The sequence below is a fragment of the Panthera uncia genome, chromosome B4 (assembly GCF_023721935.1).
Source record: "Panthera uncia isolate 11264 chromosome B4, Puncia_PCG_1.0, whole genome shotgun sequence".
Lineage (NCBI taxonomy): Eukaryota > Metazoa > Chordata > Mammalia > Carnivora > Felidae > Panthera > Panthera uncia.
Window position 1 is genome coordinate 62,565,154 of NC_064809.1, and position 24,277 is coordinate 62,589,430.

Genomic DNA, 24,277 nt, shown 5'->3' on the forward strand with positions numbered 1-24,277 from the left:
AGGGCAACGGAAGCAGTCTTGTCCAGTGTTAAGTTACCAAGGCCAGAAGGAAGCATGACTGTCATTTGGCTGAATGATAGAATTCTCAGTGTAGTGCCAGGAGGGAAGGAGAAAATAGAGGACTAATTATTTGGTAGTCAGGAAACATTTAAGTGTTGTGAATATTACTTATAAAACATTGTGTTGAGAAATTCAGATTGGAAAAGTAAAGGATTTGAATGGCAATCTTCTTTTCTCCTGTGTTCTTCAGATGGTATCTGGGCACAGAAAGTTACAATGTAAATATAAGGTACATTTTCTTGGAAGGATATAGGGATGTATGGGAAAAATAGACTATAAAATTTATGTTGTAAAGTATTGGTGATTTCACTTGGCCATATAAATGTATCTGAGGCATGGGTGTAACAAGAACATTGGAAGTAGGTGGGGGCAATGGGAGGGGCTTTCTTTGTCTCTTGTACCCTTAAATACCTTGGAATTTGTTGGTGTTCAGCCTAAGTGGGAAAAACAATTCCATAGTGAAGATAAACTTTAAATGCAACCCATTTTTCATTTATAAGATACTCAGACACTTGAAATGGAAGGATTTTTGAGGCTTCTTTTAGACTTGCAGTATATGTGAATATATTTAATGCCTTCTAAGATTTATTTTATGTTTATATGACTTTCCTTCATTAAAGTACTAAAAGATGAATAGCAATTTCTAGAGATCTGAAAATGAATATTTAGTTTCAGGAATAAAAAGTACAAAAGAAGACTGGTTAAGAGGTGTAACTGAGGAGAAAAGGATGCCAGAAGCCAACCAAAAAATAGGTAAAATCCTCATGTATTTAAATTTTTACTCTACGTATTGGGCACTTGGTCACACAGAAGCTGGATTATAGTTATGAAACTATTGTGAAGTTTGATTTTTATCCATATTTTTTGAATGATTCAGTGTATGGTAGGAAGATAATTTCTGATATTTTCTGTCATACTGTGGAGAGGGGAGCAGTGGTCTGTTTCCTGTTAACAAGAAAATATTTCTCCTCTTGATGAGTTAGGTAACTTTTCTGTACAGGATTATGCATTAAATACTAGGTTTTGCAGATCGTAAGGTTTCCTGAATACTCAACTCCGAGACTATAGTGAGAAAATGGCAGTAGAATAATAAATGAATGAGTATAGGCTATACTTGAGTATAGGCTATACTTCAGTTAAACTTTATTTACCACATTGGGCTAGACGGTTAGCCATACCCCGTTTGCTAGCTCCTAGGTGGGGTGATTAGCAAGTTTAATTCATTTAATTCTCAAAACCAGGTAGATGAGCATGTCCCCATTTTATCAGTGGGAGGTAAGGTCATTAGAAATTCCATGACTAATAACCAAATAGGGACTTGAACTTTGTCCCCTCTTTTCAAAGTTAATTCAGTGTGGAATTTGAGTTATTTTGATGATAAGAGACTGAGTCTCCTAGTTAAAATTTATTTCTCTTTGTATGGGAGGGATTTAGGCTGAGTGCCAACCAGAAAAACCAGAGCTTTCAGTATCTTACTTAGTGGAATGAATGCACTTTGTTTTTAGGGTTTTGCATTGAGAACTAGAAGCTAGGGTTCAGGAGTTTTATCTTAGTTTTGGTTAATTGACTATGAAAAGACAAGTGTTTAGAACTCATTGAAAATGGGTAGAAGCAGAATTTCACCATGAAAAATAAAGAAGCACATTTCTTAAAAGAGAGGAAGTGATGAAGTGGAAAAGAGAGTTTAAAACAAATATACGTAAGCAGGCTTGCAGAAATCGAGTCCTGCACAGTAAAGGTACACATAGGAAAAAACTAAATTGATTTAAAGTCTTAAAGAAGAACTGCACTCTTCGTCAGAACAAGAAAACAGCTGAAACAGGGCAAAATGAATTTTAAAAGTCGTAAGAGTGGAAAGCATACTTTTAAAGTTGGAACACAGGAATTCAAAAGTGAGAAAAATGGAAATGGGCATTGAGATTGGATAAGAAAGGTCCTTGGAAATAGGAGAGATGTTACTCCATAGAGAAGGTAAGAGACATAATTGAAATCTGAATCTGAAAATACTCATAGATGCCTGCGCAAATTGACCAGATATAAGCATGAGCTAAATGAGAGACATAAAGACAGCCACAAATAAGATGAGCAATAAACTGAAGTTGAGTAAACATCAGTGCTGAGAATCGTGATTAAAAAAACACAGACTGGGGCACAAGCTCAAGGAGATCTGCAGCAGGGTCAGGAATAGCCAAGATGCGAAGTGTGAGATGAATCACTATGTTGTACCCGAAACTCACGTAATATTGTATGTCAGCTATACTTCAATTAAAAAATAAAAGCAAATAATACTTACAGTCCAAAAAAAAAAAAGGTCTGGAGATGAAGGAAAAGCGTGAAAGAACAAATACCAAGATGAAGAGGTGGAGAACATGAACCAGCGGGAAATGAGACAAAAAACAAATGCTGCAAACTCCCAAACAGATCAAAGAAACAGTTTAGATAATTATACATCTACATTTGGTAGCAAAGGTTTGAGTGTAGATGGAGCAAGTTGTGAAACTATCAAGTCAAGGTAAGGTACAGAGAAGAGGGAGTAACAGAATCCAGTGAAAAATGACTTAGGAACCCATCTCAGATATCAGTGTCATAGAAGAAAGCTAATGAGGATGTACAAGAATTTGAAACTAAGAGGATAGAATGTGTGAGTTCCTAGGCAAAAAAAAAAAAAAAAAAAAAGGTAAAACAAGACTATTATGCAGAAAGGAATGGCTATAGCAGGAATGAAAACCAAGGGAATTCTATTCTAGACTAGGGGAATTGGCTACTGAGAAGTACAGCCACATCTAGAAATGCAGGAGGTAGGAAAAGCTGGACCCATCAAAAAGGCTAATATAACGCTGAAATGGTCTGACAACAGAAAACTATAGACATGTCTTAGAATACAAGAACTTTTCCATTCACTGGTTGAAACTGGCTGGTTTGTGCTCTTTATATTGCTAGTTTAGATAGCTGTTAAAAAGGTCACATTTATAATAGTGTGCAAATGATAGAACAGGATAGCTGTGGGATGTGAAGATGGGATGAGAGTAGAAGAGAGTCCCCAAAAGAGGCAAGATGTCCTGTGTGTGTAATTTATAATTCTGTAGGTAAAAAGCCATAGTTTGTCCAACTCCTTGTCCTAATTTTATCCCAGAGAAGAGTGCAGGGTTACCCTCTCCATTTTAATTGATTGTATATTGGTCACAAACACTGAATAATAAAGTAAACAAAATTTCTGTTTCCTTAGATGATAATGTTTTGGCTAATGCAAGACTCTCCAAGAGAAGCTTCAGTGCAGATGGATTTGAAACACTACAAAATCCAGCAAAAGATTCAAAAACAATGTTTCAAACCTACAAAAAGATGTATATGGAAAAGAGAAGCAGAAGCCTTGGTAGTAGTCCTTTAAAATAATTTCAAGGCTAATTTTTTTGATGGTTCTGTAATGGGCACCAGGAAGTTTCTGCCAGTTTCTTTTTAGAATATTTTGCTGAAAATGCTCAGAATTGTAAAAAATGTCAAGAGAGTTTGGATACTACATAAGTTTTATACATCTATGAAATCAATTAAGTGGCTTGAGAACCTTGCTTGTGGGTACCAGACATAAGAGATAGATGGTATTTGTCAGCAAAACCATAAGGTATTGAATTTTGACATTACTGAACAAAGTTTACCATTGTTTATTTTGAAATGCTAACTATCGATCCTGAGGGAGGACTGTTGTTCTCAGTTAAGGACTTGTTTATTTTAGCTGGGACTGTAAATATATTTTTATTTCTAAAGCTTATTAGCAAAACTTATTTTTCAAAAATGCTCACTGTGAACGTCAAAGTATATTCTTAAGTATTTTATACCTAATTGTAAACTTTGTCAGAAGTCTTGTTTTGTACTTGTTAAGCTGAACATAATTTTTGGATAATGTTTAAACATTACTTTTCATACTTGAAATAAACATTTATTTTTTAAAAATATATATGTGAAGTCATAATGGATTGTGTTTCGTTTTCTACCCTCACAACAGGACACATTTTAGAAGGGTGTTTTTAAAAGGAGAAATGTTAAATTAAGCTGTCAGAAGTAAATATTTTTAGGTTGCATTCAGAAGAAGAGCAAACATTTTACTGGGGTCAGGAAATTGGAAGAAAGAAGGCAAAATAATGTTTCTGGGTTTTACTTTATGACTCCTAGAAATGTGTTGGTTAGTTTCATAAAATCTCAGTGCCATATATATTATATTTATATATATTTATAAATTGTATATATTATATATGTTATATATAATACATATGGCACTGAGATTTTATGAAAATATAATAAATTATATATTATGTATAAATTATATATAATACATAAAATAACAAATTATATATATATATATATATATATATATATATATATGGTTCATACTTAACCACGTTTCTGGGAGTAGGGAGAAATGGGGAGTTTAAGGGGAGTATAGTTTCAGTTTTGCTATTGTGAATATCCTTAACATCACTGAACTGCACACTTAAAAATCCTTAAGAGGGGCACTTGGGTGGCTCAGTTGATTGAGCATCTGACTTCAGCTCAGGTCATGTTCTCACAGCTTGTGAGGTCGAGCCCCACATTGGGCTCTGTGCTGACAGCCTGGAGCCTGCTTCAGATTCTGTGTCTCCCTCTCTCTCTGCCCCTAACTCACTCATACTCTATCTCTGTCTCTCTGAAAAATAAACATTAAAAAAAATCTTTTTTACTAAAAAAAAAGTCCTTAAGATAGTAACTTTTATGTGTATTTTATTACAAGTTTAAAAACTATGTTCCGAAGACTACAGAAGACTGGGCTTTTCATAAACTACTAAGCAGCTGTGCTCATTTTGACTATTTGATGGTTTCATGTCAATGATAAGATTCAGTTAGAAAAGCAGTGGTTGGGAAAACTGCTGACACCATATTTTTTTTAAGTCTTAATGTCTTTGAAAAAGTAGTGAAAATTGCTAATATAATTAAATCTCAACCCTTGAGTACACGTCTTTTAAATATTCTAAGTGGTGAAATAGCAAGTACAGAAACTGCATTTCAGAACAATCTGAAGCAGAGATTATAAGCAATAATGATACATTGGTCATTGAGGAAAAATGTAACATTTTGACTTGGGAACTAACTCAACCTTAGGATGTCATTTTTACTTGAAGGAATCATTGACATTTTTCTGAAAACTGCCCTCCTCACATTTCCATGAAAATAAAGATATTTATTACCAATGATAAAATGAGCTTTCTAAAAAAATTCAGATTTTGGAAAACTTATATCAGACGGAGTTTGATAGCATCTTACTACTAGACCTCTGGTCAGCTCAGTGAAAATGAGTTTGATCATTTAAAAAAAATTTTTACAGTAGGCTCCATGCCCAAAGGGGGGCTTGAACTCAACCCTGAGATCAAGAGTCACATGCTGAACTGACTCATCCAGCCAGGCACCCCTGAATATAATTTTTGATGTATGTCAATATTTGGAAGATCTGCATAACTTAGTGAACCAATGTTTTCTGATGACCGATGCATGTTGATAAGAGATTATTGAAAATGCCAGGTAGACCAAATGGATTTCGATAGAAGAATGCAAAAAGATACCTATCATGTCAAGCTTCCATGTTGCAACTAACCTTTAGGGAACACTGTCAGCTTTTGGTGCAGTGTCCAAGAAGAATATTATGCGATTATCTGAAAAAGCTGGAAGAAAGCTCTTGTGCACATAAGCCATCTATGTGTGTGAGATGGGATTTCCTAATACACTTAAACCATGGCATGGCTCAACAACAAGCTGAATGCACAAGTAGGTAGGAAATTCAAGGGTCTTCTATCAAGTCAGACATTAAAGAGATTGGCAGAAATGTAAAACAAGGCCAGACTTTTCATAATTTTGTTTGGATATATATTTTCCATAAAAATGCTATTTATGTAACCATGTAATAGGTTTACTTTTAAACAAAAACACTTGTTAAATGTTTGAATTTTTCATGGAATAAATATTGACATATCTCAATTCCTCAGTTTTTTAAGATGGTTTAAAAAATCAGTGATTACAGTGGTGATTAAGGAGCAAGCACAGATGGATATGGTTAGTCTTTTTTTTTAATTTTTTATTTTTTTTTGAGAGAGCATGAGTGGGGTAGGGGCAGAGAGAGAGGGAGACAGAATCCCAAGCAGGTTCCATGCTGTCAGCACAGAGCCTGATGTGCTGCTCGAACCCATGAACCTTAGATCATGACCTGAGCCGAAACCAAAAGTAGGACGCTTAACCACTGAGACACCCAGGCACCCTGAATGTATTCAGGCTTGCATCATTCCCAAAAGCCAACACTAACTTTCAAATATTTCAAAAAACTAGTATAGTGTAAAACAGGGTTGTATATAAGGTTGCATGTAACAATGTTGAATGGCTGCTTTTGTTATTCTTTAATACTTTTCATATTAGGAGTGCCTTTTACAATGTTAAGGCTAGAACCTTATTATAGGTACCAATGAACATTCTATGACCATGAATTTTCAAAGGACAGGAGAGAGTAGCCTGCATAAACCACTAAAATTAGTAAAAAGATAAATTCAGTCTTTTAGGTGTTTGAAGCTCTGAGCAGTGTGTCTAAAATATTCTTTATGCATGATACAGCAAAAGACAAACCCTCAATGAAAGAAAGACCAATGAAATTTCTTCAGGAAGAAGGGAACTGAAAATAGAAGTGAGATGCAAGAGTGAAAGGTCAAAGAAATCAGATATTCATCTAAAGAATGACTACAGAAAGAAAGCATTAATAAAACTGATTTTAAAGGAAAAAACAAAAAATCCATCTGACTGGTAACATTGGGCAGCATGTTACATATACCTTAGTTCCTGGAAATGGAAATTTGCAAGTGTTAAATACCTATAATGTATGAAGCTCTGTGGAAAGTATGGTACTACAACAGAAGCTGCAAAGAGGAGTAAAACAAGTTCTTCTAAGGAATTTCCAATCTGGAAGATGAGAAAAAGCAAGTGTCCAAATGTCAGTTGATATTTATGAGGGGCATAAATGTTAACAAAAGATGAAATACAATTACAGAAATTTTCTTACTTTGGAATGCCTTATATTACCTTACCACAGCCAGGTTAGTACCTTCTCTTGCCTTTATCTAGATGGAAGTGGCCAAAACTACTAGTCTTCCCAATTAATTTTTACCTGAGTTTCTTTTCAAGATAAGGGTCCAGAGAAAGGAGCACAAATAATATGTTGTTATTACAGTAGAAGCATAAATAATGTTGGTTTGTTACTATTTCCAGGTTTAAAGGAGTGCATTCAAGGTTCATTTTCTTCCAACTCTAGATGTTTAAAAATAGAACCCAGAAGTATTCAAAACTCTCCTATATCAAGTTTAGACTACAGAGCAGAGATTATGGAGTATGAATCAGGACTGCAGCGAAACTATAGTTAAATGAAGACTATCACATCAAACAGCCATCAGGACTTCTGAAATAGTCAAGAAAGCAAAGCTTGAGACTGAATGTCAGATTATTTTACATCAAGATTGGGAAGGTGCCCTGAAAAGGGTGTGAATACACCTTGAAGAAAGCTTTGCTGAGGAAGGTTAAGTGATACAAGCTGATAGCATTTCGATAGTCCTAGTAAACCTAGTAATCCTAGTAAACCTGCTGTAGATACAGGTAACCAGAAGGTAATCAATGAGCTTAATTGTTGAAAATGGTAGCCATTAGCCATATGTGTCTGTATTGAGCACTAGAATATAAAATGCACTAGACAGTTTGAACCTATGTTCCAAAGGAAGAGCCAGTGGAACTTGATGGTAGATTGGGTAAGGGAGAACAAGAGGGAGTAATGTTTTTTCTAGATTGTGCCACTGAGTAGGTAGAGAGGCCTGCCTTGCCTGTGTAACTAGGGAGTTGAAGTCTTTAGGCTGACCAGGAATTGATTACGTTAAGCCTGTGTCCAGTTTCCATAGAGCTTTTACTTGGAGGCCAGCCTGCAAGGCAACAGTCTTGAATAAATTAACCCACACCTCTTAGTGGTTGAGTCAACTCAGCATAACTTTTAGAAAGGAATGGACTTGTACTCTGAACACCATTTTCACAGACATGATTATTTTCATAGCTGATATTTCAGGATAAATTTCATGAAACAAATTGAGGTTTAATTTGAAATCTTTGTAGTTTCTCCCAACTTTTGCTTTGCCTAAGTAGAATGGATTTGTCTATGAGATAATTGTTGTTTTTAATAGCAAGAAACAGACCATTGACCTGAATTGAAAGAGTTGGAAGGAGCAGGAAAGGAAATTGAGCATTTTCTTTTCTAAGTCCTTTTCAGTCACTTCCTTCCTGTCTTCTATTATCTGATCTCTCTGTAACTACATGTTGATAATGTTTGAGAGTCTAGGCTGTTGTAATTGTGGGGATTTGATGATCAGAACTGTTCTGTCACTTTGGGAACATTTTAGATGTGTTAAATTCCATTGGTCATTGGGAATTTGCCTGCTCTGATTGCTTTGATTGCATATCCAAAATGTGGCTCCTACGTTGTTATTATTTTCTGGACCCCAAACACTTTTAATTATTTTTAAGACCTCATATCAAATGTAAAACGTATACTTACTCATGACTGAATGGGCTGAGCAAAATATTAACTTCCTATGCATGGGGAGAATTAACTCCGTTCCTTTTGGATGCTTCAAAGAATCTTGTAGGAAACAAAATGTGTGGATAGTTAAGTTTTGTGCTCATACTCAAGTATGCCCTTTAGACCTTTACTCACTGCCTGTCATGAATGATTATTTAGTATGCATAGTAAACCAGGAAGTTATATTGTCCTTGTTATACATATAAGAAAACTGAGTTACAGAGAAATAAGGTCAAACAGCTTTAAAGTAATAAAGGAGCACCTAAGAATTAATGTAGTCATCAAAGAACTTCTAATTTGGTCCAAAACACCAAAGTCGGTGATTACAATACATTCCTTACCAAGGAACGTTTCATTACATGATAGTTACGAACATTTGCCCTTTCTCCATTATTAGAAGTGCTGGATTAATTTGCTTGAATATGTCTGCTATGTAATCCCAATATACTACTCCCACAGACGGCCCTTCAGTTTCCACCTCTGTTTGGCTTTGCACTTATAATTACTAGAGGCCTTGTGCTCCCCCCCCCCCCCCGCTTCACCTTGTGTCAGTGTGACCTTAACTTCCCTTACTCTTCCCTTCATTTGTGATTTAGTACTATATACCAACTTCATAGATTTGGAACATACTATCATGTGTTTATCCTTTTGCAGACTGAAACTCATTGTTAGATTCCTCCATCAGGTACTGACACTATGTAAGGCTTAAAACATTATGTCACAGTTCATAAGTTTCAGAGATCTGGGTGTGCTGGGCTGGGTGCCTCCTTCAGGTCTCTCACAGGCTGAATCATGGTTGTTGGTTGGGACTGTAGTTTCATCTGAAGGCTTGACTGAGGAAGGATCCACTTCCAAACTCATGCATGTGATTGTTGTCAGGGTTCAGGTGTTTCAGGCTTTTAGACTGAGTGCTTCTGTTCCTTGCCAGCATTGGCCTGCAGCTTCCTTCAATTCTTTGCCATACTGGTTTCTCGATAAGGCAGCCTACAACATGGCAGCTGACTTCCTCAAAGCAATAGAACATGAGTGTGAGAAAGAGCAGGCAAGAGGAAAGTCACGGTCTTTTTGTTACTTAATTTCAGAAATGACATCCTGTTGTTTTGTTATATTCATTTTTTAGAAGTGAGTCACAAATTTCCAGCCCACATTCAAGGAAAAGGGGTTTAGAGGTCACTAGGGACCATCCTAGAGGCTCCCTACCACAGTCTTTACTACATTAAGCCCTAAATTCTTTTGTTGTATGGGAATGGAAGCATGACCTTTCTGTTAGATTTAGGTAGCTATGTGTTTATTCCAGGGAAGCCTGGAATGGAAGTCTGGCTTCTTGGCCAAAATAAGAATAGACGATGATGCATATAGTTAAATGGTTACCTAACCTGGTTTTAACTCCCTGGTATATAGTATAAAACCCCTCAGTAAACTCATGCCTCAGCATCCCTGAGATTATAATATCTTGCTCCTATCTTGGTAGTTCATACTGCAAGACAAAGTATGTTCTGTGTGATTAACCAAGGGCCCTGGGAGCTGTGCCCTGAAGCCTCCGATCTCTATCTGCCTGTGCTTTCCTTCCTGTACTGTATCCTTTAATTTTACTAAAGCCTTATGTAAGCATATCCCCTGGAGTCACATCATCCCTTTGAGTGATCCAGTCCCATGTGATCATTGCAGTTAGGCTGGTCTGTCCCCACACTGTGCACTTCAGATATAGCCACTGTGTCTGAATCCCAACAGCATCCAGGTGGCTGTGGAAACTCCCAGCATTAGTCAAATAACCCATGGGGCTATGAAGAACCTCCTCAAATGCCTTTCCCTAAGGTCAGTTTTTCTGTGAGGGGAAGACCTCTTTCTATCCTGCTGCCCATGCCACTGTTCCCTATTGTTTCTTTATATAAAACCAGCTTGCTGAATTTTTATGTTGCTGTAGGAATGCTTATCATGTTATATTACAATTAATCTCAATCCCTAGACAGATTAGGAGCTTGAATGCAGGGACTCTGGCTTAATTTTATTTATATTCACATTGCCTATTGTCTAGCACAATGCTGTGCAATAGCAATGAAATATGGGCCACATATGTAATTTTAAGTTTTCTAGTAGTCCAATTAAAAAGTGTAAAAAAACGTCACTGCATTGACAGTATGGAGCCTGCTTGGGATGCTCTCTCCTCCTCTCTCTCTCTCTGCCCCTCCCCTGTTCTCTCTCTTTCTGTCTCAAAATAAGTAAAAATTTTTAAGGGCAAAAAAATTGGTAAAATTAATTTTAATAATGTGTTTCATCTAACCAATATATTTAAACTATATTATCAACATGTAATATGAAAATTACTGAGATATTTCTTTTCTTTTGATATTGAGATTTTGAATTTTAGTGTTTATTTTATATTTATAGTACATCCTAATCAGATTAGCATTTCAGATTCTCAATAGTCATGTGTAGCCTGTCACCACTGAATGGGACAGTCAGGACATGTTAGCACATAAAAGGTGTTCAAGTATCTCTAGGTACATAAGAGGTACTTATTTTTTTAGAATTTACCAATTGCTATGCCAGCTTATTCCTTGACACTTAGCATATATTATCTCAATACACATACAACCTTGAGACACAGGTATCATTATTCTCAGTGTTAAACAGAAAACTGGTTTTTTTCCACCATTGTATACCCAATTCCTGGCTTATTTTTAAGATATTTATTTTATGAATAAATGAATGACTATTGATGAGTGAACATTTGGGCTTAAATGTTCAAAAGTGAGTGACAGTCTCAAACCCAGCTCTCTGACTTCATCCATGGGCTCTTCACTCTCCTGCTATACTTCCTCTATGGACAGGTGAAAGAACTGATACGTTAATTAATAAGGAGCAAATTAATAAGAACCTGGAACTCTACCCAAAATACAAGAATCCAGCATGTATCACTTATGTGAAGCACTTGTTGAATAACTAAATTATCTGTCAGAAACTGTTTAAAAGTGTGGTTATTAGGAAAAATATGTTAAAAGACACTTGTGTTATGTCAATGACTAATAAAAAATGAATTCTTATTGCAGCCAACCTTATTGTGTATATCATGCCACTAGAAACAGATGAGAATAACTCTTATTTTTATCTATTTTTTAGTTGAAGTATAGTTGACACACAATGTTAAATTAGTTTCAGGTGTACAACATAGTGATTTGACAAGTGCATACATTACGTTACAATCAAAAGTGTAGCTCCCATCTTGTGTATGGTTGTAAGTGTATCACCATACAACTCTATTATAAATACCACTGACTATATTCCCTATGCTGTACCTTTTATCCCCATGACTTATTCATCCCATGACTGGAAAGCCTGTACCTCCCACTCCCCTTCACCCATTTCACCCATTCCCCCCAACCACTGCCCCTCTGGCAACCATTAGTTCTCTATATTTATGAGTCTGTTTGTTCCTTTGTTTTGGTTTTTAGATTCCACATATAAGTGAAATAATACAGTATTTGTCTTTATTTTTCTTATTTCATTTTACTTCATTTATTTCACCTTCTAGGTCCATACATGTCACAAATGGCAAGATCTTATTCTTTTTTATGGCTGAGTAATATTGGGCTCTGTGTGTGTGTGTGTGTGTGTGTGTGTGTGTGTGTGTGTGTGTTTGTGTGTGTATGACATCTTTATTCATTTATTGATGGACACTGCTGCTTCCATATTTTGATTATTGTAAATAATGCTGCAATAACCATAGGAACACATATATCTTTTTAACTTTTTCTTTGGGTAAATAATAATGGAAATGGATCATATGGTAATTCTATTTTTATTTATTTATTTATTTATTTTTAAATTTGTTTATTTCTTAGAGTGCACAAGTGGAGGAAAGGGGGCAGAGGGAGAGAGAGAGAGACAAAGAGACAGAGAGAGAATCTTAGGCTCCATGCCCAACACCGAGCCTTCCATGAGGCTTGATCCCACAACCCTGGGAGCATGACCTAAACCAAAATCAAGAGTCAGACACTCAACCAACTGAGCCACCCAGGTGCCCCTATTTTTAATTTTTTAGGAACCTCCATATTGTCTTCCACAGTGGCTATACCAATTTGCATTTCTGACAATAGTACACAAGGGTTCCCTTTTTTCTATGTCCTCACCAACACTAGTTGTTTCTTGTGTTTTTTATTTTAGCCATTCTAACAAATGTGAGGTGGTATCCTCTGAAGGTTTTCATTTACATTTCCGTGATGATGAGTGATGTTAAGCATCTTTTCATGTGTCTCTTGGCCATCTGTGTGACTTCTTTGGAAAAACGTCTATTCAGGTCCTCTGTCCATTTTTTAATCTAATGTGTATGTGTGTGTGTGTGTGTGTGTGTGTTGAGTTGTATAAGTTCTTTATATATTTTGGATATTAATCCCTTATTGGGTATATCATTTACAAGTGTCATCTCCCATTCAATAGGTTGCCCTTTAGTTTTGTTGATGGTTTCCTTTGCTATGCAAAAGCATTGTATTTTGGTGTAGTCCCAATAGTTTATTTTTGCTTTCATTTCACTTGCCTGAGGAGACATATCTAGAAAAATGTTGCTAAGGCCAGTGTCAGATTACTGCCTATGGTTTTCTTCCAGATGTTTTATGGTGTCAGATTTCACATTTGGATCTTTTATCAATTTTGAGTTTATTTATGTGTATGGTATAAGAGAGTGGCCCAGTTTCATTCTTTTGTAGGTAGCTTCCAGTTTCCCTAGCATCATTTATTGAAGAGACTGTCTTTTCCCAGAGAATAACTCTTTAAATAGCCTTTGAATTAGTATACTTCAATATCCCACAGACCTTCCTTTCATGAGCAAATTCTTGGATATGATTAAATGTGAAGCAGATAGAGAGGGACTGTTCATTCACCTGTGTAGCAGCTACAAACTGGCATAGTCCAGACAGGTCCAAACCAATACTAAATGACTAGCAGAATCTGTGTAGGGATTGCCCTATTTGGTTCTATAGGCTTTTAGGAACCTTGTTTATTGGTTAGTCAGGGAAATATCACCAGCTACCCCTACTCTGGCTTTGTATAGCAGCACTGGCCAATAGTTCTGTATCTACATGGTCTAACTGCAGCTGCTGGCCACCTGTGTCTATTGAGGAACTGAATTTTTAATTTTACTTAATTTTAATGAATTTAAAGTTAAATAGCTACATGTGACTATTTGACCACATGTTTCTTCTTGGATAATACAGTGTTACAGGGTGGGTGGAAGATTTCCACAGATGTATCTCTCTGTCACTGGGATCCCCATAGGCTTGTGGGAGTTATCAGTGGCACCCTGGTAGAGCCTGTCTGAGGCCTTATCTGAGTTCCCCTGTGGGCTGATTCAGCACCTAGTTGCCCTCTTGCCTCCTGACGATAATTCTTTCTACCTCTAGGACATGGACATATAACAATGAGTATATCTACGTGTAGCTTAGACATCTGCCTTTGAACAATTTCCTTTCTTTTATAGAGTAAGATTTGTCATCTTGATATCCTGTAGAACTTTGGTCCATTTCTTTGATGATATTATGCTAACGAGATAGACCTGACAAATAGGAAAAAAAGTAAGCATTCTGTAAGACTTAATAAAACACACACATGCCAGAGGATGGGAAATAAATGTAAAAAAATTCAAGGACTGCCACATTAGTGAGATTTTGGGGGTCTGACTATAGTCTGGCGCACAAGTTGTACCACTCACCACAAAGAGGCACAGTGTTTGATGAACCTCTTTGGGGTCGTGGGTAACATACACCATAAATGGATGTGTTGCCCTAAGTAATTTATAAAGTAATTCACACAACTCCACCTTTATATGAGGCCACAAGCAAGAGAAGGCTCTATACCATGCTCAGGCTATGGTGCAAGCCATCTTCCCCTCTGGCCTAATGGCCCAGGGAGTCCAATGGTACAGGGAGTTTTGGTGCTGTATGAATCCTCTCCAAACCCCGCCCCCCCCCCCGCCTTTATTTTAAAGGGGAATTCTAGCAAAAACCCCTAGCATCATGCCCTCTTTTGTTGACAAGTATTCTCCATTTGGAAAAAGAGTTCCTAGATTGCTACCAGGCCCTGTTCTTAGGACATAAATTGACTATGCTGAACTGTCCATCATGAATGGGGTATTCTCTGATTCACAAAACTATATAATTGGGTTGGTGCAGCAGCATTTCATTGTTACAGGAAACAGTATATACATGGCCAGTCCAAGCAGCTCTTTTTTTTTTTTTAATGCTTTTTTACATTTATTTATTTTTGAGAGACAGAGAGAGACAGAGCACAAGTTTGGGAGACGCAGAGAGAGGAGGAGACATAGAATCCGAAGCAGGCTCCAGGCTCTGAGCTGTCAGCACAGAGCCCGATGTGGGGCTCGAACTCACAAACCATGAGATCATGACCTGAGCCGAAGTCGGACACCCAACCGACTGAGCCCCTCAGGCGCTCCAAGCAGCTCTTAAGGCATAATTAGAATATATAAGCAAGTCACCTCAGCGTTCTGTCATACCTCAGTCCACACATATGGCTGCATGAGGAGTGAATGAAAAGAAAGTAGGGTCCTGGTTTATGAACTGGGTTTGTTTAGTATGCTGACTCCAGCCAGAACTATTTTATAGCCCTACTTAGAAATGATACTAAATGACAGTGATAAAGCCAACCTTGTTATAGCCTGCCACCAGGAACAGATGAGAGTAGTTCTTTTAAATGACTTTTGAGTTACTTATACTGAAATACCCCACGGCCTTTATAAGAGCAGATTCTTGGATGTGATTAAAGTGAAGCAGAGATAAAGTACTGGTTCATTCACCTTTATAGCATCTACAAACTGACTAGTCTAAACAGGCAACAAAAACAACAATAAATAACTATCAGAACAGAATTCCCTATCTGGTTTGATAAACCTATTAAGCAAGTATGAGAGTGACTGACGAGCCATTGCATCTGGTTATCAACTTTGGACTTTGGTGGATAGGTATCCTGATGTATGAATTAACATTGATTCATGGACAGGGGCTAATGGGTTGACTTGCTGGTCAGAAACAGTATATCCAGTACTGTGGGTGTCAGTCAACCTCTTTCACCAGCCACCCTGGTGTTTGCTTACTAGGCCTATCTATAAAGTGAGATGGCAGCAGGGAAGTAGGCTCTGCGTGGACCTCCCCTCACTTCTGCCTCTGCTGGGTACCCGTGTGCTGTGAGTCAAAGCCATGCTGAGTTCCAGACAGAGCACGCCATTCTCCAAGGAACTGATGAGCTACTTGGAGGCAGGTGAGTACATTGGACACTTTTCATCATGGAAGGAGCAGCAGTTTGTTCTCCTGGGCATAGAAACATATTTCAGAAATGAATTAATCTTTTCCTGCCCCAAGCGCTCCACCAGCACTAAACAGAAGACCATACTCATTGCCATTTATGTTCCATACATATCACTTCAGACCAAGGAACTTGTTTATATGGAAGGACATAATAGAATGGAATTACACTCAGGATACACCAACATTATCACAAGCTCCAACAACCCAAAAGCATCTGGCTTGACAAAATGGTAGATTGGCCTGCTAAAAATCCAGTTACTACATTAGCGGAAAGAAAATTACCTTACAGGATTGAGATGCTGTTTTACAGGATGAATAATTGACTTAAATCAGTAGACAGCAACTATACCTTTCCCTCGTAGCTAAATATATGAGCCCAGGAACCAAGGGGTGGAGGTCAGGGATGGTCCTATTCAGTCTTTTCCTTGTCTTTTAAAAATTGAGATGTGGGGCACCTGGGTGCCTCAGTTTGTTAAGTATCCAACTTCTGCTCAGGTCATGATCTCACTTTCGAGCCCTGCATTGGGCTCTCTGCTGTCAGCATGGAGCCTGCTTCAGATCCTCTGTTCCCTTCTGTCTCTGTCTCTCACCTACTTGTGCTCTCTCTCTCAAACATAAATAAATATTTAAATGTAAGTAAATAAAAATTGAGGTGTAATGCACATTTACATAGTGTACAATTAATTAATTATATTTTTGAGAGAGAGAGAGAGAGAGAACAAGCAGGGGAAAGGGTCAGAGGGAGAGAGAGAGAGAATCCCAAGCAGGCTTCATGCCCAGTGCAGAGTCCAACATGGGACTCGATCCCACAAGAGTCACTCAACTGACATTCAACTGACTGAGGCACCCAGGTACGACACCATGAAGTGATTTTCTTTAAAATATATTCACAAAGTTGTGCAACCATCACCACTATCTGATTCCAGAACATTGTCATTATCCTTAAAAGAAAGCCTGTACCCTTAGTGGTGTCCCTCCATTTCCCTTCCTCCAAGCCCTAGGTAATCACTCATCTACTTTCTGCCTCTGGGTTTGCCTATCCTGCATATTTCTTATGAATGAAATGATATATAATATGTGGCCTTTGTAGCTAGCTCCTTTCCTTTGGTATGATGTTTTAAAGGTTCATTCATGTAGAATGTATCAGTACTTTATTCCTTTTTATGGCTAAATGATATTCCATTGTATGGCCTTTCACTTTTATCTGTTTTTTGTTTTTTTTTTTAAGTAAGTTCTATGCTCACGGGGCTTAAACTCACAACTCTGAGATCAAAAGTTGCATTCTCCACCAACTAAGCAATTATTTTTCTGAACTATAGCTCATTGATCTCTTGCATTAGTGGATTTTAAAAGGAGAATTCTTTAAAGGAAAAGTGGAAATTGAGGCTATTTGCTTTAATTTTTTGTTCCAGGATAATCTTGCCCAGGAAAATAAAGACTACATAACTTCACTATTTGCTTTAGGATGTGCTTGCCAGTCAGTGTATCTGGGAAGATCATCTGTAGGAACATTTGCTATTAAGATAACAGCTTGCTCACCTGGAAAAAAGCTTGCTTCTCTGACAACAGTTTACTTATCGAAAATTACTTTAAATCCTCACTTTGCTGTCATAAACTTTGCCAGTTCCAACCAGGTCTCTGTCTAGAAGGATCTTCTTTAAACCACTAAAGTCTAGACCTTCAAAGCCTTAATCCTTAACCCTTCCTTAATCCACCCTCCTCCCCTCCTTCCCAGTCACAATTGAGTCAAGGTGGCACTGTCCTCTCCTGCAGTAAATTTAATAAACTCAACTCTCAACTTTGAGTAGTTTTCTCTGGTGGTCTTATGCAAAGTTGACAAAATTTGACAAAAATGACAATGACTGGGCATTTTTTACAATTTGTAGGTAAACAAAATTCTCTTGTCAAACAGACTCTATGATCTAATCTTAGTTTCATATCTTACTTTCATTTTTTTCTTAGTTCACTTACCTATTTTTTTTTAAGTTTATTTATTTATAATCTCTACACTCAACATGGGGCTTGAACTCACAACCCCGAGATCAGGAGTCTCATACTCTACCAAGCCAGCTAGGTACCCCTAACTGCTCACTTATTTAAACCAGATTAAAATGACAATACTTGTTTTGAGCCAACCAAAATAATAAAGATCTGTGGACGTTGTTAAAATCAGATTTTTATTTTCCCACGTAATTATTAGTAGGCTGTCAATACAGCGTAAATATTTTTAATCAATATTAAGACTTGTATCTTCTAAGTACAGAAGCTACACAGTTACCTCTGATTTTGCATCTACAGTATATCTAGTTCCTTTAGCTTAATGTGGTAATTTATGGGAAATAAAATGTGGTTGTGTTTGTTACACTTTGAATCTTCAGAGTGGTGTTTTAAAATATTTTTTTAATGTTTATTTTTGAGAGAGAGAGTATGTGAGTGGGGGAAGGGAAGAGAGAGAGACAGACAGACAGACAGACAGAATCCAAAGCAGGCTTCAGTTTCCAAGCTGTCAGCACGGAGCCCAATGTGGGGCTCGAACTCACAAACTAGAGATCATGATCTGAGCCAAAGTCAGATGTTTAACCAACTGAGCCACCCAGGCACCCCAATATTGATTTATTTTTGAGGGAGAAAGAATAAGTGAACAGGGGAGGGGCAGAGAAAGAGGGGGACAGAGGATCCAAAGTGGGCTCCACGCTGACATCAGATAGGTTGATGTGGGGCTCAAACTAACAAACCTCGAGATCATGACCTGAGCCAAAGTTGGGTGCTTAACCAACGGAGCCACTCAGGTGCCACAGAGTGATATCTTTAGATAAAATATTAGAGTAAAAATATTATCAGCCCTCTGCATAAGGTCTTCATTGACTTGGCATTGCTCCGAAGGTAATTTCAATGTTCTTCATCCAAGTGAAAGGCACTGCATTGGCTCTTGCTGTAGTGTCAATTTTCAGGTCTCAACACTCCCCATCTCTCTCACTGTTTCCCAACACCCAAGGTTCCCTCCTTTCTTTGAACACCCCCAATTCCTCTGACATTCAAGGCCATCACATTTGCAGTTCTATTTCCTGGAACATTCCCCTTGTCTTCAACATTTCTTTCTGCTCCTCTAGGTCTCATCTTTTAGATGTCAACTTAAATAGCACTTCCTGGGATGCATCCCAAGGCATCCCAGTCTAGATGGGATAGTCTTAGTCATAGTCTTCTTTGCACTCCACCTTTTCCTTCCTAGCGCAAACCTCAGCTGTAAGGATATAACCATTTGCATGCTTATTCCATGTTGTGTCTCCCACTGGGCTCTAAGTTCTCTGAGACACTTTGTTTACTGTACAGCACAGTGCCTTTCTCCTAGGAGTCCCTCCATAGATGCTTGTGGAACAGATGAATCAATTTTTATTTTTATGTTTTTTAGAGAGAGAGCGCAAGCAAGAGAGGGGCAGAAAGAAGAGAGGGAGAGAGAATCTTAAGCAGGCTCCACACTGGGCATGGGAGAGAAACAATAAACTCTCAGAGCTTGATCTCATGACCATGAGATCATGACCCAAGCTGAAATCAAGAGTTGAATGCTTGGGTGCCTGGGTGGCTCAGTTGGTTGAGCATCCGACTTCAGCTCAGGTCATGATCTCATGGTTTGTGGGTTCAAGCCCCGCATCGGGTTCTCTGCTGTCAGCGAGGAGCCCACTTCAGATCCTCTCTCCCCCCCTACCCCCTCTGCCCCTCCCCCACTGGTGTCTTCTCTCTCAAAAATAAATACAATATTAAAAAAAAAAAAAGAGTTGAATGCTCAACTAACTGTGCCACCCAGGCGCCCTGGTGAATCAATTTTTAAAACTCACTTTTCTACATAATTATTCTTTCACTATAGGAAAGTATGCTAAGTAAAATAATTTTTTTTTTTGCTAAGTTGTTTTTTTTTTTTGCTAAATTTTAGGCAAATTACAGTTACAACTTAGCTATGACTATATTAGGTAGAATGACTTGAAGGAGTTCCACTTTTGTGGACCTTACATACAAGATCAAAGTCTGGAAGTCCCGCTGGGTGAGAAGATTGAGTGGCTTCCTGTTTTCTTGGGTTATCACTTTTGGTGACTTGCTCCCCTAACCAATGTCCTCTAGTTCCTGGCTGCCTGCTCATGGTAAGAGTCCAGTACTTCACCAGTTAGAACCTTCATGAAGTAAGGGAGGCTTATCAGTTTGAGCATGCTGGTGCCAAGACTCCCAGAAGTAGGAATAAAACAACCAAGATTTAAGTTTCTGCAGCATCTGGAGATATAAGTTCTCTTCCTTCAGTTTCTTCAACTATTAAAAAAAAAAAAAAAACCAAAACGACAGATTTAACTCCATAAGTTTTAAAGTTTTTTTTTTTTTTATTCCCTGATTCTAAAGAGAGTAAGTCTATAGAGGCAAATTGGGAAAATTCAAAAGAAATTTAAAATGACCTCAAATCCCACTATCTATAGGTGACAATGATCAATTCTTGGGTTATTTCAAATAGCTTGTGTGTAGGGCTACTTCCAGAGCTCTAAGATGCAGTTTTGGGCTCAGTGAACATCCTTATAAGTTTACTTCACTCCAGTCTCAGTGGCTTTTTTGTAGCTCCTTGAATGTTAGAAATACTCTACCCCAGGGCCTTTGTACTTACTGTTCTTTCTGCCTGGAAAAATATCTCCTCAGATAGCTACATGGTACATTCCCCGACCCTCTTTGTATAGGCACTCAGATGTCACTGTGATAGTTAAAATTTATGTCAGTTTGATTAGATCATGGGATGCTCAGATATCTGATTAAACTATTTTTGGGTATGTCTGTGAGGGTGTTTCCAGGAGAGATTAGCATTTGAATTGGGGAACTGAGTAAAGTGGTTTGCCCTTCTCAGTGTAGGTGAGTATTATCTAATCTGTGAAGGGCCTTATTAAAACAAAAAGTAGAAGGAAAGTTGAATTAGCTTTCTGCCTGACTTCATGAGCCGGGACATTGATCTCCTGCCTCTGCTGCTCCTTAGTTCTCAGGTCTTCAGACTTGGACTGGAATCTACCATCATGTGTTGGCTGTCAGGCTATAGAGCTGTACCATTAGCTTTTGTGCATCTCCAGATTGTACACATCAGATCTTGGGACTTCTTGGCCTCCACAATCATATGAGCTAATTAATACCGTATAATAAATCTCTCTCTCATTCTCTCTCTCTTCCTATCCATCCATCCATCCATCCATCCATCCATCCTGCTTCTGTTTCTCTGGAAAACCCTGACTATTACAGTCACTTTTCAGGGACACTTTCCTAGGCCACACTATCCAAAGTACACCCTCATCCTTGGGGCTCATTCATTTTTCCTCCTAGTATCTATCACAGTGTTTTGTTATATGATATGTTTATTAGCTTATTGTTTCTCTCCCTGCTAGAATTTAAATCTCTGCAAACAGGGCTTTGCCTTGTTTCTTGGTGCCTATTTTTATTTCTTTAACAAAAACTTATATACCATTTTCTATATGCTAGGAAATGAGTGCTTTAAAATGCACTACCATGAGTGCTTTAAAAATATGAACTCATTTTGTCCTCATAATAATGTTCTGGGGTAGGTACTTCTCACTATTCTCCTTTTATAGATGGAGAAATGGAAGCACAGATTAGTAAAGTACATAGTCCAAGGTCACACGACTAGTAAGTGGCAGAACTGAGATTTGAACTGATTAAGTCTGATTCTAGAGTCTGTACTTTTGACCATGATTGTATGCTATGTAGAACAGTGCCAGGCATTATAGTAGGTATTCAATAAATGCTAGTTGGATGAAAAATGCTTTCCTATGATTTTTCTTTGCACAGGTTCAGGCTAGTATTTTGTTTCAAGGCAAAAACTGCATCTCTGAATTCTGTATTTCAAGGGCCAACATTGTCTCTCTCAGATAGTCACAACCTGACTATCAGCTAGTTGGAAGGTCAGGATGAAATCACTGCTCTCTGATTCTAAATCCTAGTGTATTCTTTGACTCCTACTAAATCTGGGATCACAGACCATTGGTGGGGGCATCATTCTAGCATATGAATCAGATCAAAAGATTTGGAAAAAAAAGTTTAAATTTTCTCTTCTGAAGGTAAATAAATATAAAATGAAAACAAGCAGGAGTGAATGTTGGCACACAATGCAAACCAACACAAAAATTTAAAGTAAAACTGGAACATATAAAACAACGTTTTGCCTGGGGTGCTCCCCGTTAGCAATACTCCTGCCAGTCAAGAGAAGCACATTTACTGTCCTAGAAGTAAGACCCTAAGGAGAAGGTACTTCACTGGGAATTCTGGAAGGTGGAGGACCCACAGGGGACAGCCAGGGAGAAAACAAGAAAGAATAAACCTGAGCCACAAAACCAAGAGTTTGGGCTGTTACAGTTCACAGTGTGAGTCTTACCTTGTTCTGCTTCCCCAGTGGCGGCAATGGAGAGGACATTGTAAACACTCAACCAAACGGTTGGCCCGTTTTGGATGATTTCACACTTACAGAAAATGAAAAATATGTGGCTTTTACATTCCCTGTCCTTTCCCTATTCCCTTCTTTCAGTTTTCTACCAAATCACTGGGAATCTTTTATTAGTGAGCTGTACTCACTTTATAGCTTGATTTTGTTTACCCTGGGGCCAAGGACAATTCCATTTGTTTAAAGAGGCAGAAGATAAGAAAATGTAAGTGACTCCTTGTACTTGAGCCTGGCATGAAGTCTAGACAGTGGAGCAAATTTCAGGGTTAAGGGCCTTCAGGAGGGTGGCATTAATAAATACTTTACTCAAATTACTAAATGCTAAAGCCAACAACATTTTAAAATTTTAGTTAGGTAACTACCTGCTCTCTCTGTCTTGCAAATGTTTTAGACAGGTGTTAAGGAAGAGCCCTACTGGCTCAAACCAAGACTCTTCTTGAGTTAATTGCATGAAATTGAAGAAAATTGAAAGATACTGTCGCACAGTGTGATTTCTTGTTTTTTTCCCCTCATATTTATACCCATATTTTGTGAAACATTCCATTGCGCAGTAAGATTCCCACAGAAAACTTGTCTTATAATCCTTAGTTACAGATGAGGACTCTTGAGATGACGAGGGGGTGTGTAATTTGTCCCGAAAACACACGGATGGCAAATGGAAGCAACAGAACGTGAACACGGGCATCAAGATGAACACTGCCCTACACTGCTGCTTTGTATTTTCGAGTCATGAGTAAAGATAGATGCCTCCTAACTTGATTAACTTTTTACTCTTTACTCCTTTTTTTTACTCTTCTCTTTTTTACTCTTCTACTCTTTTTTACTCTTCTTCTTTTTACTCTTCTACTTCTTCTTCTTCTTCTTTTTTTTAACGTTTATATTTGAGAGAGAAACAGAACGCAAGTGGCAGATGGGCAGGGAGAGGAAGACAGAATCCAAAGCGGGCTCCAGGCTCCCAGCTGTCAGCACAGAGCAGGACATGGGGCTGGAACTCATGAACTACGAGATCATGAACCTGAGCTGAAGTTGGATGCCCCATTCTTCAGCAATTTTATACTGAGGAAGGATTCAAAAGAGAGGCAAGAATGTTCTAATTCCATAAGCTTCATTGTTATGTCTCCTGGAAAAAAGTTCCTTTTCATCCGAATATGGCTTTTGATTTCTTTTCCCCGTCTTTGTGAGTCAGTTTACTCTTGATGTTAAAAAATATTTTATTCATATAATTTTACAAAAGAAAATAAAAGAGTAACTATATTGCCAGAAACATTTCTGAAAAGTCTTATAAACTGATTTTAAAACAAAACAAAATCCTTTAATTTTATTATGGGTTTTCAGAATATATTTCAGCAAGGATTGCATTCATGAGCCAACCAAGAAGTAATTTGGAGCTGTGATAAAAATGATAAAAATACCTGTGCTCAAAAACTGCTTGGGAATTGAAAGGTAATCTCAGAGGACTAGGCTTTCATATGCTAAATAGAACAGGAGGAACAACGCAAATGTTCTTCATCTGGTGAATAGACAAAGCAAAACAAACAACTTGTGGTAAATTTGTACTATGGAATGTTATTCATCAGTAAAAAGTAATGAAGTGCTTATATAACCTGAAAGAACCTTGAAAAGATTATGCTAAATGAAAGAAGCCAGTCACAAAGTACTCCACAAAGTGTGGAGGGATTGGGCAGGGGAGGGGGGGGGGGTCATAGGTAAAGACTACGTGGTTTCTATTTGAGGTGATGAAAATGTTCTAAAATTGATTGTGATGATGGGAGCATAATTGAATACACTAAAACCATTGAATTGCACACTTTACTT

General features: G+C 37.8%; 1 protein-coding gene across 6 annotated transcripts in view; it reads left to right on the forward strand.

Annotated features, from left to right (window-relative positions):
• RESF1 (retroelement silencing factor 1) overlaps positions 1 to 24,277 on the forward strand; it is a 47,981-nt gene that overhangs the window by 21,683 nt on the left and 2,021 nt on the right. For 3 of the 6 annotated variants that reach the window (XM_049625252.1, XM_049625254.1, XM_049625253.1), the window contains exons 5-6: positions 730 to 813; positions 3,287 to 4,012. In XM_049625252.1, coding sequence (XP_049481209.1) covers positions 730 to 813; positions 3,287 to 3,453 — 251 coding nt within the window. In that variant the 3' untranslated portion in view covers positions 3,454 to 4,012. Of the gene's footprint in view, positions 1 to 729; positions 814 to 3,286; positions 4,013 to 15,785; positions 24,046 to 24,277 lie in introns of those variants that run through there. The other 3 variants (XR_007456623.1, XM_049625256.1, XM_049625255.1) reach the window with 3 other exon arrangements.